The 18,193-nt window shown below is 23.9% G+C and overlaps 1 protein-coding gene across 8 annotated transcripts in view; it reads right to left on the reverse strand.

The window, feature by feature from the left end:
- LOC122501065 (nucleolysin TIAR-like) overlaps positions 1 to 18,193 on the reverse strand; it is a 503,799-nt gene that overhangs the window by 14,867 nt on the left and 470,739 nt on the right. For 5 of the 8 annotated variants that reach the window (XM_043610312.1, XM_043610310.1, XM_043610308.1 and 2 more), the window contains 2 exons: positions 12,300 to 12,541; positions 8,656 to 8,836 (listed from right to left, as the gene is read on the reverse strand). In XM_043610312.1, the coding sequence (XP_043466247.1) occupies positions 8,656 to 8,836; positions 12,300 to 12,541 (423 nt within the window). Of the gene's footprint in view, positions 1 to 1,385; positions 3,026 to 5,188; positions 5,305 to 8,655; positions 8,837 to 12,299; positions 12,542 to 18,193 lie in introns of those variants that run through there. The other 3 variants (XM_043610313.1, XM_043610311.1, XM_043610314.1) reach the window with 3 other exon arrangements.

The following is an 18,193-nucleotide window of genomic DNA, read 5'->3' on the forward strand; positions in this document are numbered from 1 at the left end:
ATATACCTCGGCAGGAGTCCAATATATAAGAGGTTGTGTTTTCAGCGGTACGATCAGCCTTTCAGAAGTCTATCGGGAGGACAGGACACGCGATCGCAAGAAACACTTCACTTCTAATCTAACTTTCGTGCTGTGGGTGCAATATGACTACCTACGAGTTTTTTTTTCTTTTTTTTTCTTTTATAATACCCCTTCTCTCGCCTCAATATAATTTTCAGTTTCGATTATCGTTTCACACTGTGTGCATTTAGCGAATATTTTTTTTTTTTACTTTTTTTTTTGGTAAACATTTTGACAGTTCTGCGGGGTGGTCGAGTCGAAATTCGGGGCATCTGTGGAAGATTTCTCTTTTTAAAAAAAATTAAAGAAAAAAATATGTTTTCTACTTGAATTGCTTTTGTTATTATTCTCTAGTGTTCAAACTTCTAAAACACGTCCATTTTTTTTTTGTAATTCTAAAAATAAAATTAAAACAATTTTGAAGAATATTACGAGAAGAATGTTCTACTAGAATTTTCTAAAGAATGTTGTAAAAGAATTAAGTGAAACTATGTGGAAGGATTTTCAAAAAATTCCGAAAAAGTCACTTTTTGAAATTTTCCGTATTTCTGGAATAATTCCGAACGTCTCGCATTTCGGGAAATTTTCTATAAAGTTTCAAGAAAGATTCCGGAAAACGGAATTTTTATCTACAAATTTCTGAAATAATTCTAAATATCTTGGTTTTCGAAAAATTTTTTCTTATATTTTCTCAGACAAATTCTGGAATTGTTTCGAAAAACATTTTTGAAAAATTGTGTGAAAATCCTTTCAAGTGAGAAAAAAATTTATTATAAAAAAATCTTCTGAACCCATTTAGAATTATTTCTGAAATTTTCCTGAAAGTTTCTAGAACAATTCAGGAAAAATTCTTAATTTCTTGATTTTGAAAATTCTCCAGAAAGTTTTCAGAAAAATTCCAGAAAAAATGGAAATTTTCAGCAAAATTTCTGGAATAATTCCAAGTTTCTTGTTTTCAACAAATTTTCCCATGAGAGAAAATATTAAAAAAAAATATTTTCAAAAAATATTTTTAACAAAGAAATTCGAAACGAATATTCTAAACTCACGTGGAAAGAATTCTAGAAAATTTCCAGAAGTTACTTTCAAAACACTTGCAGAAATAGTTTTTGGAAATTTTCCTTAAAATTTCCGTAATTATTCCAGAAGTGACTTTCGAAAAATTAAAACTAGTCGTTTTTGGAAAATTTCTAGTAAATATATTTTAGAAATATTCCAGATTTCTTGGTTTCCGGAAAATTTCCACTTTCCAAGAAAAATTATAATAACATTGTTTTGTAATTTATAAATTTCTTAATAAAACCAACATTACTTGAAAAAAACCTAGTTAGCAACTCTTTTTACGCAATAAAATCTTTTTTATCCTAAAAAAAAAATATTTTCATTCCTGTAAAAAAAGGGAAAATTCTTTCAATTTTTTCATTAAAAAAATCACATTTGCAAAATGTCTATTAAATAAAGACCATTGGGCTTTTCCAAGTTCTCACTAAGAAAAATTGATTTCCAACAAAAATTGAATTTTAGAGAATTTAGAAAAGTTCAAGGGTACTTTCTAATGAATTAACAATCCTTATCAGTCTCACTGACTTTTATTTTGCCGTTTTTCCTTAAATCACGATTTTATACTCGCTGTCTATAATTTTATATACCCATGGTATAATTTATTGTGTGTATAAAAAATCTAAGTCTTTATTTAAAAACTTGAAATACTCGAACAAATGTTTCATCATTTTTTTTTATGAGATTTTTTCGATAATGATAATTTTCTTTTCAATGATCTGCGTCTTGAATTGCGATATAGTACCCGTTTTCTTTTCATATAGAAAAATCTTTGAAAATCTGAATTAATGGAGATGCGATAAAAAGTTTCTCTAGGTTCATTTTTTTGATTGTGTCACTAGCGCCCTTGATTTTGTGCAGGGCCTTTTTTCCCCTATTTTTGGCATTTATTTATTTTTTTTTTTGCTAATAAATTTTGCCTAAAATCTCCGAATTTCGGCTCGTCCTCAATGTTTATATCACACTACATTAATATACCTAACTACCTACAATATTGTTATCCTTTTTTTTTGTCTAATATGCTTTTTTTCTCACATTTGCTCTATTGTTTATACAGTTTTTTTTTGGGTTTTTTGTTTTTTGTTTGCTTTGGTTAATAAGTACGACAACCCGGCTTTGTTTATAGTGGCCCTTTTTTTTTGAAAAAATCGCCGCGATTGAAAACTACAAAAATAACGGATCCTTTTTTTTTGGGCGCGCAATATTGTGTGTGCCACTTTTTTTGCGGAAGATCCAAGTGTGTCTCGTGTCCCGTTTAAATTGGGGATTAACTGGGTCAGGGGGCAGGGATTTCAAAAAATTTATTACCTATCGAGATTATTCTTTTTTTTTCTCGTCAAAGGACCTCGAGAATCGGGCGAACTTCTTCGGAGTCGCTTTACCACAATTTTTTTTTGTTTCGTGGTTTGACAATTCAGAAAACGATTTAAAGAAGTAATACGATGGTTCGTTTAAAGATTTTTCTTTTTTATTTGAGAATTATTTCCGCATATTTATAATTCTCGAAATTTTGTTTTTTACTCCGTATTTTGAAATATATTGCGGAGAAAAACTACAACAATTTTTCCATTAGACGAACCATTGTATTCGCTTCTTTTTTTGGAAATTATTTTAATAACTTTTTCAATAATTGTTTTTTTTATATTAATCGTGACAATGTACGATTTTTTTTTGTTTTTTTTTTTTAAGCGGGAAGTGGAACGTTTCTTCTCGATAATGCTGTGATGGTTGAAGCGCTAATAAGATTGATGTTGGTTGAGGCGATGTTAATGATTGTTGTTGATGTTGTCGTAGCTGGAGTTGTTGAAGTTATTCCTGTCGATGGGTTGTGCTTGCTTACCATCACACTAGGAGGCTAGGCGTCAGCCAGTCCTCATCCGCTAGCTGGACCGCAACCAAGAACACACTTTACCATTTGAACACACAAACGCTCGTTAAGTCTTGGTGTCCAAAATTCAAGAGGGGTGAAAAATAAACTAACCACACATTCTTTATTTTTTTTTTTTTGCTCTCTCTCACTCAGTTGCGCTTTTCTCTTTTTTTTTGTTTCTCTATATTCGTTTATGATTTTTTATTTACATATTGCAAACATTCTTCCCACTCTCACATCTAATGTGCTATTTCTAGTTTTCGTCTACCACAAAAAATAAGCGTCCTGACCTAATATCAAAAACCAAAAATATTTTTCATCGTTTCCATTTTCAGAATTTTCATTTCAATATTCAATTTGTAATTAAGGGCATGTCACATACTCTGGATTTTTATTTAGCGAAGAAACAAAATTCCGTAAATAAAAAGTCATATTCTTTTTTTGGAATTTTTTTTACAAATTGTTACACGTAAATTAAATGATACATTGTCAAATGTATCCTTTTATTTGTGTAACAATTTCTTTGACAGGAAATTGTTGGAAAAATTGACCCACTTTTGTTTATTGAAAGATTGATTATTGGTATTTTTGTAATTAACAACTATAAAATTTTTTGTAATTTAAACATTTAGTTTGTAATTTAAAAATTTAGTTTGTAATTTAAAGAATTAAATTATTAATTAAAATAATTTAAAGAAAATATTTTTAAATATAATTACTTGATTAAAGAAACTCCATATTTGATTACAAATAAGACAAAAAGGAGAAAACAGAAAAGTCTCAAAGGGTTCAGAAAAAAAATTTATCAAAAGAAAAAAATCCCTTGAAAAATGATAATTTTTCAAAGGATTTTTCAATTAATCAAAAGAAAAAAATCCCTTGAAAAATGATAATTTTTCAAAGGATTTTTTTCTTTTGATAAATTTTTTTTAAGTGAATAAAAAAAAATTTTTATAATTAAAAATACAAAAGGGAAAATAGGAAAAAGACTCAAAGGCTTCCAAAATAAAATTCATGAAAAGAAAAGAAAATTCCTCCAAAAATTATCCTTTTTATAAAAAGTTAAAATAATAAATATTAAAAAATTAAAAAGGAGAAAAAAATTAAAAGGAGAAGAGGAAAAATGCACAAAAGGTTCTAAAAGAAGTTTATCAGGAGAAAAAATAATTTTTCCAATAATTAACCCTTTTTGAAAAGAAGCAAAACTTTAAAAAATAAGGAATTAAAAATTTAAAAAATAAGGAATTCTTATTTTTAAAATTTTTGAATTATGCAAAAAGGAGAAAAAAAAGAAAAGCTCATAAGGATCCAAAATAAATTTATTAGAAGAGAAAACAATTTCTCCAAAAATTTCCCTCGTTTTTGAAAGAATAAAAAAAACCCAGAGTTCTCCATGTTCTTAATTACTTTAACTTCAGTATTTTCAAGTTTTATTTTAGTTTTAACAAATGAGCAATTTATACATTAAAGCACAGCTTTTTTCTACATTAGCGCTTTTACAACGCTATTACTTCATCATTATTTTTTTTTTTCATTTTCTTTTCTATTTTTGTTAAAATACTCTACTTTCTGGTTATTGAAATATTTAAAGCACTAGCGATATGTAGGACTCTAGAAATTTTTTTTGGTTTCCTTTTGAAAAATTAATAGAGTACGTTAGAATATTCTATTTTGAAAAAAGCAATGAAAATCTTTTTTTCACTTTACTTTCTTTTTTTTCATTTCTAGTATTGCAAAGTTTTATTTTTATTTTTCTAGATTTATTTTTCATTTATTTTTCTTCTATTTTTAATTTATTTTTCCTTTATTTTTCATTTATTTTTCTTCTATTTTTAATTTATTTTTCCTTTATTTTTCATTTAATTTTCTATTATTTTCTATTAGTTTTCATTTATTTTCGTTTTATTTCTTTAATTTTTCGACAATTTTACTTTAATTTTTCATTTATTTATCTTTAATTTTTCTTTAATTTTTCTTCAACTTTTCCTTAATTTATTTTTAATTTCTCTCTTAAATTTTCATGATTTTTCATTCATATTTCATTTATTTTTCTTTTCTTTTTTTTTTCTTTTGCAAATTATGAAAGATGGAAGGATTTTGACAATTATTATTATTATTATTTTTTTTTATAGGCAACATTTTTCGAGAAAGTTCTCGCTAATTTCATTTGTTGCATTGTCATCAGTATAAAATTTAATTGAATAGGGAAGACAATTTGATATTAAGTTTGGCCGCATTGTCGAAACTTTTGTGTTAACGTATTTATATAAAGGACAAGCGATGCTGTGTTCTGGTACTGGTAGTGATCATTGTGCCTGTGAACCGAAACACGTATATACAAAATTGAACCAATCTGATTATCGAATATCCGCTCCTGGAAGAAGGAAATTTTTCTTTTCGCCAATAATATAAATAATAAATTTTTGCGCGTTAAATTTCGCGATTTTATTCAAAAACTTTTTTAATTCAGATTTCACGAACGTGAGGTTACAATTTTTTTTATTAGTGTAAAAAAATTAATTCTATTTATTTATTTATTAAATAACGAATAAATTAATAAATAATAAAATAATAAAGAAATGGTAAATTAAATAATATATGAATAGTAAATAAATAATAAATAATAAATAAATAATAAATAGTTAATCGTGTAAATGAATAATTTACTGATAGTATTAAATAATTTTTTAATAATAAATATTATTTTTAAATTGTTCAATTCAATGAAAAGTTATTTGAATTTGTAATAAACTTTCGATTCTTGTAAACCATTGGGAAATTTTCTTTTTTAAATTCATAACACGTTTTCTGATAATTTTTGAAAATAAATGCGAAAGAAATTTTTGAGCGGATATTTGATCAGAAGAAAATTTGAATAAATGAAAACACATGTGCAATCGCTTTCCTTTACTAAATTTTGAACATGCATAATATTACAGATGAAAAAACCATTTATGGAAAAAAAGTAACGTACCATTGTGCAGTCTAAAGCGTATTTTATTTTCTTACTGAACTTTTATTTTGATTACGTTATACAAATGAATGTACGTTATATTCTTGTATTTTTACTATATGCCATTATATTTTAACTATAATTTCTGTTTCATATTTTTAGTGTCGTTGCATTTCTATACTGTTATTATACTTTTATATTCGTTATATAACTCTACTGATATTATATTTTTATTTTATATCTGTAATTATATTTGTTAATATATTTGATAATATATTTGTTATAATATTTATTATAATATCTGATAATATATTTGTTATAATATTTGTTAATATATTTGATAATATATTTGTTATAGTATTTCTAATTTTCTACTATTATATTTTTTATATTTTACTATAAAAATTTATTTATATTCTTGCTGTTTGTTTATTCTTGCTATTATTACATTTCCTGTGATTTTACACTATCGTGCTTTAATTTAAATTATATTCATTATTTTCTCACAACTGAAAATTCAGTAAGAAAATTATAAACCCTCTAGAAGCTTTTTCTTATTTATTTATTTATTATTATTATTATTTTTTTTTTTTGAAAAATAACAACCTATTTTCTGCAATAAGAATAAGACATGCAATTATGTCATAATTTTATTATGCTTAGCAAGAGAGTAGAAAAAAGCCTTAAAAACGTGACCAATGATTATTTTTAAATGCAATCATGAGAATATTCTATATATATTTTATGATGAACGATAGAAAAAAGACAAAAATATGTTACAAGTAGAATTTAATTTGCAAATTTTGTCTAGAAAAGTTTTTTTCAACAACTTTTATTTGGGATAAATGAATATTCCAGAATAATTGTAATGGAAACTTTGTGAATTTCAATTGGTAATGAAAAAAACAAAGATAGGACTAATTTTTATGGTAAAGGAAAATTTCTATATTTAATATAATTATTAATTATTTAATTTTTAAGTTCGAAACTTTAATAATTAGCCTATTCTAGTTCCTGTTAGTAGTTAGATAATTAGTAATTAGAGTAAAACTTTACTAATTACTTAACTAATTAATTCATCAAAAATTAAAAGTTAATTAAATTAAAATTTAAATTTAGTTAATTATTCAATTAATTTAAAAATTTAATTTAATTACTATATTAAAATGCCTGCCTTGGGTCGATAAACAAAATGCAAATTCAGAATTATAATAATTATATTTTCATATTATATTTCATTCAGAATAATAATTGATAAATAAAAATGTAAGCAATTTTTCATTTCTCATAGTAGTTATGAAAAAAATTAGCTCATTCTGAATTTTGAACGAGATGAATAAGAAAATGTTCTCAATCTTATTATAATCAGTTAACAAGATGCATAAAACATTTTTCATCAATACCAGAGTAAGGAAGTAATAATCATTCCGTTTGTAGTAGCCATGAATCTTGTTATTCTGATAAAAACATGTTTTTGGTTGTAAAAGTATAAATAATAAATAGCAAACAATAATATATAATCAGTAATAAAATTATAATAGTAAATAGTAGTAAATAATATTTAATAATAGTAAATAATATTTAATAATAGTAAATAATAGTAAATAATAGTAAATAGTAGTAAATAATAGTAAATAGTAGTAAATAATGGTAAATAATAGTAAATAATATTTAATAATAGTAAATGATAGTAAATAATAGTAAATAGTAGTAAATAATAGTAAATAGTAGTAAATAATGGTAAATAATAGTAAATAATATTTAATAATAGTAAATGATAGTAAATAATAGTAAATAGTAGTAAATTATATTGAATAGTAGTTAATAATAATAAGTAGTTATAAATAATAGTAGATAATAATAAATAATAGTGGATAATAATAAATAATAGTAGATAATAGTAAATAATATTGATTGATAGTAAAAAATAGTAGATAACGATAAATAATAATAGATATAATAGTAAATAATAGAGGACAATATAGTAAATAATAGTAAATGATAGAAAATAGTAATAAACAAAATAAATAATAGTAAATAATAGTAAAAAGTAGTAAATAAAAGTACATTCTAGTGTAAGATAGAAATTAATAACAAATAATGGTAAATAATAGTAATGTAAACAAAAGTAATTAATAGTAAATATAAATAGTAAATAATAGTAAACAATAGTATAAAGTACTAATTAGTATTTCAATAGTAAATAATATTGAAAAAATAACTATTAATATAGTAAACACTGGTATTAAATATTATAGTTTTAAAAAAATTATACTTTAACAATAAATAATAGAAAATTGCAAATAATATTGCAAATAGTAATATAAAAATAATTAAAAAACATATATAAAATACTAGTAAATAGTTCAATAGTAGATGAATAATATTTTTATTAATATAATACTTATAATTTAAATATGTAAATTAATTATTAATTTCCTTGTTATACTTATCAAGTGAATGAAATTCAATTAAATAAAAACCGAAAAATAATAATTATTTTATTTTTATTTCCAAATTTGAAAAAATAAATGTAAAACGAATGAAAGAAAATGAATTAAAATTATTTTTAAAAATGTTTTTTTTTTTGATAAATGTATCCATAAGAGAAATATGGTAAGAGTGTTTCAAATAACAAGTGACAATAAGACAAGCAGAGTAAAAGCATGCATTCGGGAGAATATAAGCGTATAATTAGAGAGACAATGTTTACCTGGAATTGTTGCATGGGATAGGCCATCATTTGCGCTGGAGGTGGGGGTGGTGGTGGTGCCGCTTGAACTCCAGGTGGTGCTGTCACCGTCGTGGCGTGATGAGGCGGAAGTTGAGGTCCACCAGGTAAACCCTGTCCCCAACCAGCAGCCGTTCCCGCTGCATGAACTCCCATTCCCATTCTGTTTTAGAATTTCCAGAAAACAGGTGAGAAAATTGCAAAGGAATTTTATGACTCACATTCTCTTATATATATACAGAAACTCGACAATAAAAGCTCTATATATACACGCACATCTCATCATACTCGCTCGGGCTGGGTTAATTACTAAATGTGGATTATGTGTATAACCGCTCGCTATTTCTATTATTCTCGAAATTACTTAATTTTCAACGAGAAATTATAATATCTTTTTTTTCATATATCGTTTCTAGGTGGAAATTTATATTTATTTCCATTTTTAATTATAGTCTGACTAATATTTGTTTTTACTATTTAATTAACTAAATTAAAACCAAATTATTTGACTGAACTTTGATTTTACTCTTGATAATCAAATTGTAAATATTTCAACTCTGTTGTGTGACTAAAATTTGCTTTTTACAGTTTTTACCACTTAGTTAACTAAATTAAACGCAACTTGAAAGACAGAAGTCTGACTAAACTCTGAATTTTCTACTGATACTCAAATTTAAATTATACAAAACAGTTTGAGTGATTAAAATCATTCTTTATTTTGTTAAGAGAACTGAAATGCAAATTAAATGTTGTGTCTGACTAAACTTTGATTTTTCTACTGAAACACAAATTGTGGTTCGTCAAATTCTGTTGTCTGACTTAAATTTTCTGCTACTACTTTATCAAATAAAGTAAACGGGAATTAATTGCTTTGTCTGACTAGAATTCGGCTTTACTACTGAGATTCAAGTTGTAAATATCTGAAACTCGTTGTCTGACTAAAATTTGTTTCTACTACTTATTTGACTTTATAATTAAACGTAAATTAAATAGCATGTCTGACTAAACCTTTATTTTACTACTGATTCTGGATAATTATTTAAATAGTTATGTCTGACTAAAATTGTTGTCTACTACTTATTTAACAAAATAAGTCTCAGACTGAATATTTTGTCCAACTAAATCTTGATTTTACTCTTGGCACTTAAATTATAATTATTTCAGTTCTATTGTCTCACTAAAATGGTTTCTACTAAATTTTAGTGATTTTTAATTAGAAAGATTTTAAATTCGTAAAATAATATTTTTTAACTTTATATTATGGTGTAATTAAATTTTACATTTGATTTCTACGACAAATTTTAGGCAAAAATTGTATATATCATTTTAAATATATATAATTCATCTAACTTAGTAACAGTGCTCGAACCAGTGAAAGTATTTAAAAATACGGACTTTACGGAAAAAATGAAAAATTACGGACCAATTACTGACAAAAATATAACCAATCCGAGTCAAATAAGAAAACATTTTCCTTAAAATTATAAATTAAATTTTTTCATAACTATAAAACATGACGATATTTTCTTCATGTTTTATAATAATTAAAGATAGCCCACTGATAAAATCATTATTTTATATTATATAAGAATTTTGTACTTCTTCAAAATTGTTTTCATCATTAGAATTCAATTATTATTTTTACAATTTTTCGCAAAAATTTTTCTTTAAGTCAATTAATTTCCAAAAAAGTTCTTCTACAATTTTTAAAATCCATTTATTTATAATATTCAATTTTACAAATTTGAATTATTTGTAAATTCTTCAATTAAATATATATTAGAAAATAAAAAATTCAAATAGTATACAAAAATTCAATTACATTTTTAAAAACAAATTAATTTCAAAATTAAATTATTTCTAAAAATTCACGCTATATTGCTTTTAATATTCAATTATTATCTATAAAATTTTAACTGAAATTCGTTTTTAAATTAATTTTTATTAGAAAATTCTATTAAAATTTAATTATTTAAATAAAAATATAAATAATTTAATAAACAATTAAAAGTTTCTTAAAATTCAAAATTCTTATAACGAATTTCTATAATAATTTCTCTAAAATTAAATTTTTTTTAGTGTGAACTAAAATTTTTCTATAAATCCATTATTTTTATTATGTTTTGAAATAGTTTTCTAAGAATGTTCAAATTCATTTGTTTTTAGCTGAAATTCATTTCAAAATCAATTTTTATTACAAAATTCTACTAGAATTCAATTATTTAAATACAAATAATAATTTATTGTATATTTGAATATTTCTTAAAATTGAATTTTCATAAAGAATTTTATCTATAAATTTTTAAATGACTGAATTCTTTTGACGAATTTTAATAAAATTTTTAAGAATTTTTTCGAGGAATTCGATTAAAATTTTATTGAAAATAATTGAAATTTTGCGATGAGTTTAACTATTTATGAAAATAATTAAATTCCTAAAAAGATTTTATTATTTAGAAAAATAATTAAATTCATGTTAAATACTATATTATTTTTAAAAATAATTGAATTATATTCCAAAGAAATTTATAGAAAATTTTTAAATAATTGAATTTCTGTGAAATTTTTATTATTTTATAAAAATAATTAAATGTTTGCGTAGAATTATATTTTAATTTTTTTAAATAATTAAATTCTTTTGGAAAATTTTATTAATTGGTATAATAGATATTAAAAATAATTGAATAGAAATAATTTTTTTGAATGTAATTGAAATTTTATGAAGAATTTTAATATATTTTTTGAAAATAATTGAATTTCGAATAAGAATTTTATTATTTCTATAGATAATTGAAATTTTGACGAGAATTTTTAAAAATTTTTGAACATAATTGAATTTTTGCAAAGAATAATTTTATTACTTTTGAAAATAATTGAATTTCTGTAATAATTTGTAACTTATCCAAAATTCTCCAAATTATATTGTACAATTTACAAACTTTTCGTCCTTTCCTAATCAAATTACGGACCTTTTCTCAAAAAAACTGACTTTTATGTATTTGAAACAATTTTACGGACCTTTACGGGATTTACGGACCAAGTTCGAGCCCTGTAGTAACTATATAATAATATAATGTTTAATAAATTATTTCACGAAATTCATATTCTTTCTTAATAAAAATCATTAAAATTTAGTAGAATTCTAAAGAACTTTTTCAGCTGAGTAGAATAACAAATACATTCTTTAAAAAATATTGCTTTCAAGCACTTTAAAATATCGATAATATAAAAACCAACAAAAAGTCCACAGTAAAAAGAAAATCTTATTTTAAGGCACGAAAGCTGCCTTAAATTAAGATGCAACATTTTTAAGACAGTCAATGTTGAATTTACGCACGTTTTTCGTATTCTTTAACATTATAGCAGACAGTGTTGAATTTAAGGCAGCTCTTAAATTAAGATTTACTTTTTACTGTGTCTGTTTGAAAATCACTATATTATCAAGAACATACCTAATTTATAACGCTTTGTCTGACAAATACTATCTTTTGCTACTAACATCAAAACTAAAAAGTTTTTTCAATAAAATATCTGTTTTATATTTACCAAAAATAACAAAAGTAAATAAAACGAATTTTTCATGAATATTTATGTATGAGAAATTTTCAATTTTTTTTTGAACTTACCCTAAATACTGGGTTTGTTGATAACCCGGAAATTGGCCATATGTGTAACCCTGCATTCCTTGAAGGAATCCGCCAGCTTGCATCTGCGTTGCTGTCGTTGGATAAGATTGTGGAGGGTACCAATATCCGAGTTGACCAGCACCACCAACACCACCAACGCCACCGACCCCTGTGACGCCCGCTGCTGCTGCAGCAGCTGCAGCTGCCGCTGCATAGTATGGGTACGTCGCCGAAGACAGAGCCTGCAAAAAAAACATTTTAATTTCATTTTTTTATTTACATTAATTACTTTTAATAATTTAATTATTCTTAATGTTGTTATTGATGTTCTTAATGTTGTTATTGATATTATTACTATTGTTTATTAATACTGTTTATTTTATTATTATTGTTACCCGTGTAGAAATCACCATGCTATGCCTAAAATGATTATTGGCCCTAGCTTGGACCTAACTTGGCAACCCCTTTTTATATATCCTAGGCTGGTCCTAACTTGGTACTAGCTAGGAGATCCAGTTATGACTTAGAAAAATTTTTAGGAAAATGAAGTGTCAAAATTGATACATGAAAAACATGTAAAAATTGATAAATATTCTCAATTAATATTTATAAAATTAATTGATAATCATATTTGTTTAAACAATTTATTGTTTGACATAAATCAGAAAATTATACAAATACTATAAAATAAAGTTAATTTATTAATTTATTAATTCAGCAATTGTTTAAACAAATAATTTTTATTTACTAACTTTTTACACAATCAACCTAGAAACTAGCAGTTTTTTCTAATTTTGCAATAAGGGGCTGTCCATAAATTACGTAACACGTTTAGGGGGGAGGGGGGGTTCGAGAAAATGTTATCATATGTTACATGGGAGGGGGGGGGGTCAATCATCATTGTTACGTAATATTTATAAGGAACTTAATCTCTTTATAATGGATAAATTTTTGAAAAGCTGTCCCTTGCCGCCACTTCAATATAAGTAAAAATCGAATCATTTCGCGAACCGATTCTTGGGAATAATATAGGTACAATTTTTATTGTTAAAAAATCAATGTTATATTTTTGGTTGTTCAGTATGATTAATAAAATTATTCCTCTAAATGTTTTTTATATTTAACTTAATTTTGTATTGCTATTGTACGATATAAATACTAAAAATAGCAGTAATAAACAAATTTGTTTCGAAAAACGTTAGTAAAAAAATATTTTTAAAAATTACGTAACATTGATAAGGAGGGGGGGGGTGTAAAACGATTTTGTTACAACTTGTTACATAGGGGGAGGGGGGGTTCAAAATTTCACTAAAAACGTGTTACGTAATTTATGGACGGTCCCTAAGTAAATACTCAGATTAGTTAATTGCAAAATTTTAAAAGACTACAAGTGTCTAGACGCTTTATTGTCTTAAGAATTAATAAATAACAACAATTTTTTGTTTAAACAAATGCTGAATTGTTAAAATTATAAATTATCTTCATATTTCACTACTCAAGTGTAATAATCGCGAAGTTAGATAAAAACTGCAAATTTTTAAGTAATTTGTTACAAAAGTTAATATAACAGCAAAATTTATTTATTTATTTAAACAGATACAGACTGCAATATAATTATCATTAGTAAAATATATTTCTAATTTCGTTCGCTGATTTTCAGTTTCGTTTAAGTTGGTGCTAAACACTAAGAGATATTGCAATTCGAATGTGGGCTGACCCACCCAGGTCCAACCCAGGACCTACCTGGGGTTCCTAGTTTCATTAGTAAAAATTTCTAAGTCCAAGTCTAAAAAATTTTTTGCAACAAAAAATTAATGCTTAAAATGATTTAGAATAATGAAAAACGTGTTTTTAACATAAATTTTTTTGACATTTTTTTAAAAAGTGGATCACCCGCTTAATTAATTAGGAAAAATTTCCAAGTCCAAAAGACGAATATTTTTTTAGACCAAGAAATTAATGTTGAAAATGATTGAGAACAATGAAAAACCTGTTTTTAACGAAAATGTACAGATATTTTTTTTCTTGATATAATATAAAAATATTAATTTTTGAATTTTTATATTTGGATATTATTTTATTATTATTGTTGTTGTTAAACTATTTTTTTATTTATTATCGTGTATTAGTGTCAATAATTACTATATTGAATCATCAAAAGCAAGTTCACAAGTCACTGACAATAAAAATTTTGATCTCAACTAGTTTCATTAGCATAGTGGTTAGGGCGTTAGTCTCGTAGTCCGTAGGTCGTAGGTTCGATTCCCGCGTGCGTTAGATTTTATTTACTTCGTGGGTTTGCGTTTATTCCGATTTTTCTGCGTTGTTTTCGTATAAGTAAGCAATTTAATGATTATATATACTGTAAAATAATTTAATTAACAAGTTTCTAATTTTTTTTATAATTTTTAATGTATATATTAGAGGAATATATATTAATCTCTACATATACTAACATTATTTATGAATTCGCTTTTGGTCATCACTTAATTAAAAAAAATTATAATTAATTAAAACTAATACTTATTATTAATAATTTAGGTTATTTCTTTTAACAAATATTATTAACTAATTAAAATTATAATGAAATAGAAAATACTGTCTGAGATGGTCCTTTCTAGGTCCTAAAATGGACCCATAAACTGGTCCTAACTAGGCTCCCAAGTTAGGACCAGACTAGAATCGCATCACCACCCATTGTTGGTCCAACCTACACTGCCAACCTAGGACCAAGCTATTAACAGGGCAAAATAGGTAGGACCTGGCTAGGACCAATTTTCATTTTCCACACGGGTATTATTACTGTTGTTATTTTTTATATTGTTTTTTTAGTAATTTAATTGTTTTTTTTTACTGCTATTGTTTCACTATTTACTGCGGTCCTTTGTGTAAAATTATTATCATTATTATTTACTGTCTTAAACATTATTATTTTCAAAAACTTTCACTAAGTTAACACAAAAAAAAAATGATCCAAATATGTCAAATAATTTCTATCTCAAACTTAACGTAAGCTGACGGAAACTTCTCTGACACAAGAGAGTTAATACCTAAAGATCAGATTGACCCAAGTCAAAGTTAGCTAAAGGCTAAAGACTTGAACATATTCAGTTATCACTTTGGTTATCTTATAGTTGCTTATCAAAGCGTTAGTAACAATAATCGGAAATAATCCGGGAACACTAATTGCTAAACTCCATTACCGGCTGTCTCAACTTCTTTTTACCTTCAAGTTTAGAGATTGAAAAAGAAAATTGAAAGAAAGTTTAGAGCTAAAAATTACTAGTAATTTTACAATTTTTAAACTTTAAAGTTTAAAGTTTTAAAGTTTAAATTACTTTATTAAAGTAATTTTTCATTAGTAAAATTTGCAGTAAATAGCAATTTCGATCTTATTAAAATTTTTCTAAAATACCATTTTCAATGAAGCGCAATAATCGAAATTATCAACAAATTTCAAGCTTCAATTCCCACTCGCTTTGTCTCTAATATTTGTGTAATTGTTACTTAATGTAAATAACGTTAATAATTTTCACTATTTGCTCGTAGGAAACAATTATATTGACAAAGTACGATTTCAGTGGTACAATTCTGTTTAAAGTCAGACACAGTAAATAAAAAGAATTATGATAATAAAATACCAATAAATAAAAGAAATAGCAAAAAAAAAAGAATAATTAATATTAAAACATAAAAACTAATATTATAAATAATATTCATTGCTAATAATAACAAGAAGAAATATAATTACATTAGAGAAGGGAAAATATGCGCAGTAACTATAGTTTGAGTAGTATAGGTCAATATAAACATTGTATATAGATATATAGAGAGAAAGTGATACACTGAGTGCTGGTCAAATTACATCAAGTGAATTACTGACTATAAAATTGTCTCGGTATATGAAATTGAGGCAAATTAATTTGATGACAAAAGTTACCATTGTCAAACGACCACGTAAGTGGTACAAATCAATAGGTAGTCAGACACAATATAGCATAATGTTCCAAGTACCGTTCAAGCATATCAAATACACGCAGTAATGTATTAACATTCGAGCTGTTTGTTCGACAAAATCATCATTTGCAAATATTCAAGTAGTACGAATCAATATATTTCTATATATATGTGTGTATGTTTATATGTGAATAAAACCATGCTCGAGCAATTTTATTTCAACATATAAATATAGAAGAGAGCCAATTCAATTTCAATGCATTATCTGAATTTGAAATTATTTTTCAATTTGTAAAATAAAAATAATAATTTTTTAATTTTGTATTAAATGGATATAAATTGGTAAATTTCTGAGTGTCGAATTTTTTTCTCTTTTAATTTTTCTCTCTTATTTTAAAAGTCGAAATAGTTTTTTTTGATTTGTAAACTAATTATTAGGGATTATAAACGTTAAAAATATTATGACTTTAAACTTAATGGTTGAATGTAGTAAGTATTAACTACTAGTACTCAGTTTATAATTCAAAATCGTTTTGGCTGACTAAAACTTTATGCTACTACTTATTGAGAACAAACATTAAAAGCAAATGAAATAATCTGTCTGACTAAAAGTAGATTTTACTACTGATACTCAAATTATAGTTACTTAAATAGTTCTGTCTGACTAAAACTTGTTCTTACTACTTACTGAATTTAACTATTTTCAAAAGTAATAAAATCCTTAGTAGTAATTCAATTCATTTCAAAATTTTTTAAAAACTCTTGTCAAAATTTCAATTGTCTTTATAAATAATAAAATTTTTCTCCGAAATTCAATTATTTTCAAAAATTTTATTAAAATTCTTGGCAAAATTTAAATTATTTTTATAAAATAATAAAAATTTCACAGAAATTCAATTATTTTTCTAAATAATAACATTTTTACAGGGATTCAATTATTTTTCTAAATAATAAAATTCTTTTTAGGAATTTAATTATTTTCATAAATAGTAAAACTCATAGCAGAATTTCCCCTATTTTTAATAAAATTTTAATCGAATTCTTCGATAAATGTAATTATTATAAAATTTTTTATTAAAATTCGTCAAACGAATCCAATTATTTAAAAATTTGCTGATAAAATTCTGTATGAGAATTCAATTTTAAAAAACATTCAAATATACAATAAATTATTTTTTGTATTTTAAATTTTAATACATTAATTCTAGTAAAATTTTATAATAAAAATTGTTTAAAAAAAAAATTTTAGTTAAAAACAAATGAATTTGAAAATTCTAAAAAAAATATTTTAAAAATTAATAAAAATAATGAATTTATAGAAAAAATTTTAGTTAACACTAAAAAAAATTAATTTTTGAGAAGTTACGAATTATTGCAGAAATTCAATTGTTTACATGAGTAATAAAATCTTTCGCAGAAATTTAATTATAATTTAATTATAAATTATAAAACTCAATGCAGAATTTCAATTATTTTTAATACAATTTTAATCGCATTTTTTGGAAAATGTAATTATTTTTAAAAATGTTATTCAAATTCATTAAAAGAATTCAATTATTTAAAAAATTATTTATAAAATTCTTTATGAGAATTTGAATTTTAAGAAACATGTAACTGTTCAATAAATTGTTTATATTTGTATTTAAATAATTGAATTGTAGTAGAATTTTCTAATAAAAATTGATTTAAAAATGAGTTTCAATTAAAATTTTAGATAGTAATTGAATATTAAAAGCATTATAGCGTGAATTTTTAGAAATAATTGAATTTTGAATTTAATTTTTTTAAAATGGTGTAATTGAATTTTTTTTTATATTATTTGAAGTTTTTATTTTCTAATATATATTTAATTGAAGAATTTACGAATAATTAAAATTTGTAAAATTGAATATTGCAAGTAAATGGATTTTGAAAATTGTAGAAGAACTTTTTTTGAA

The sequence above is a fragment of the Leptopilina heterotoma genome, unplaced genomic scaffold, assembly GCF_015476425.1.
Source record: "Leptopilina heterotoma isolate Lh14 unplaced genomic scaffold, ASM1547642v1 Lhet_199, whole genome shotgun sequence".
In the NCBI taxonomy this organism is placed as follows: Eukaryota; Metazoa; Arthropoda; class Insecta; order Hymenoptera; family Figitidae; genus Leptopilina; species Leptopilina heterotoma.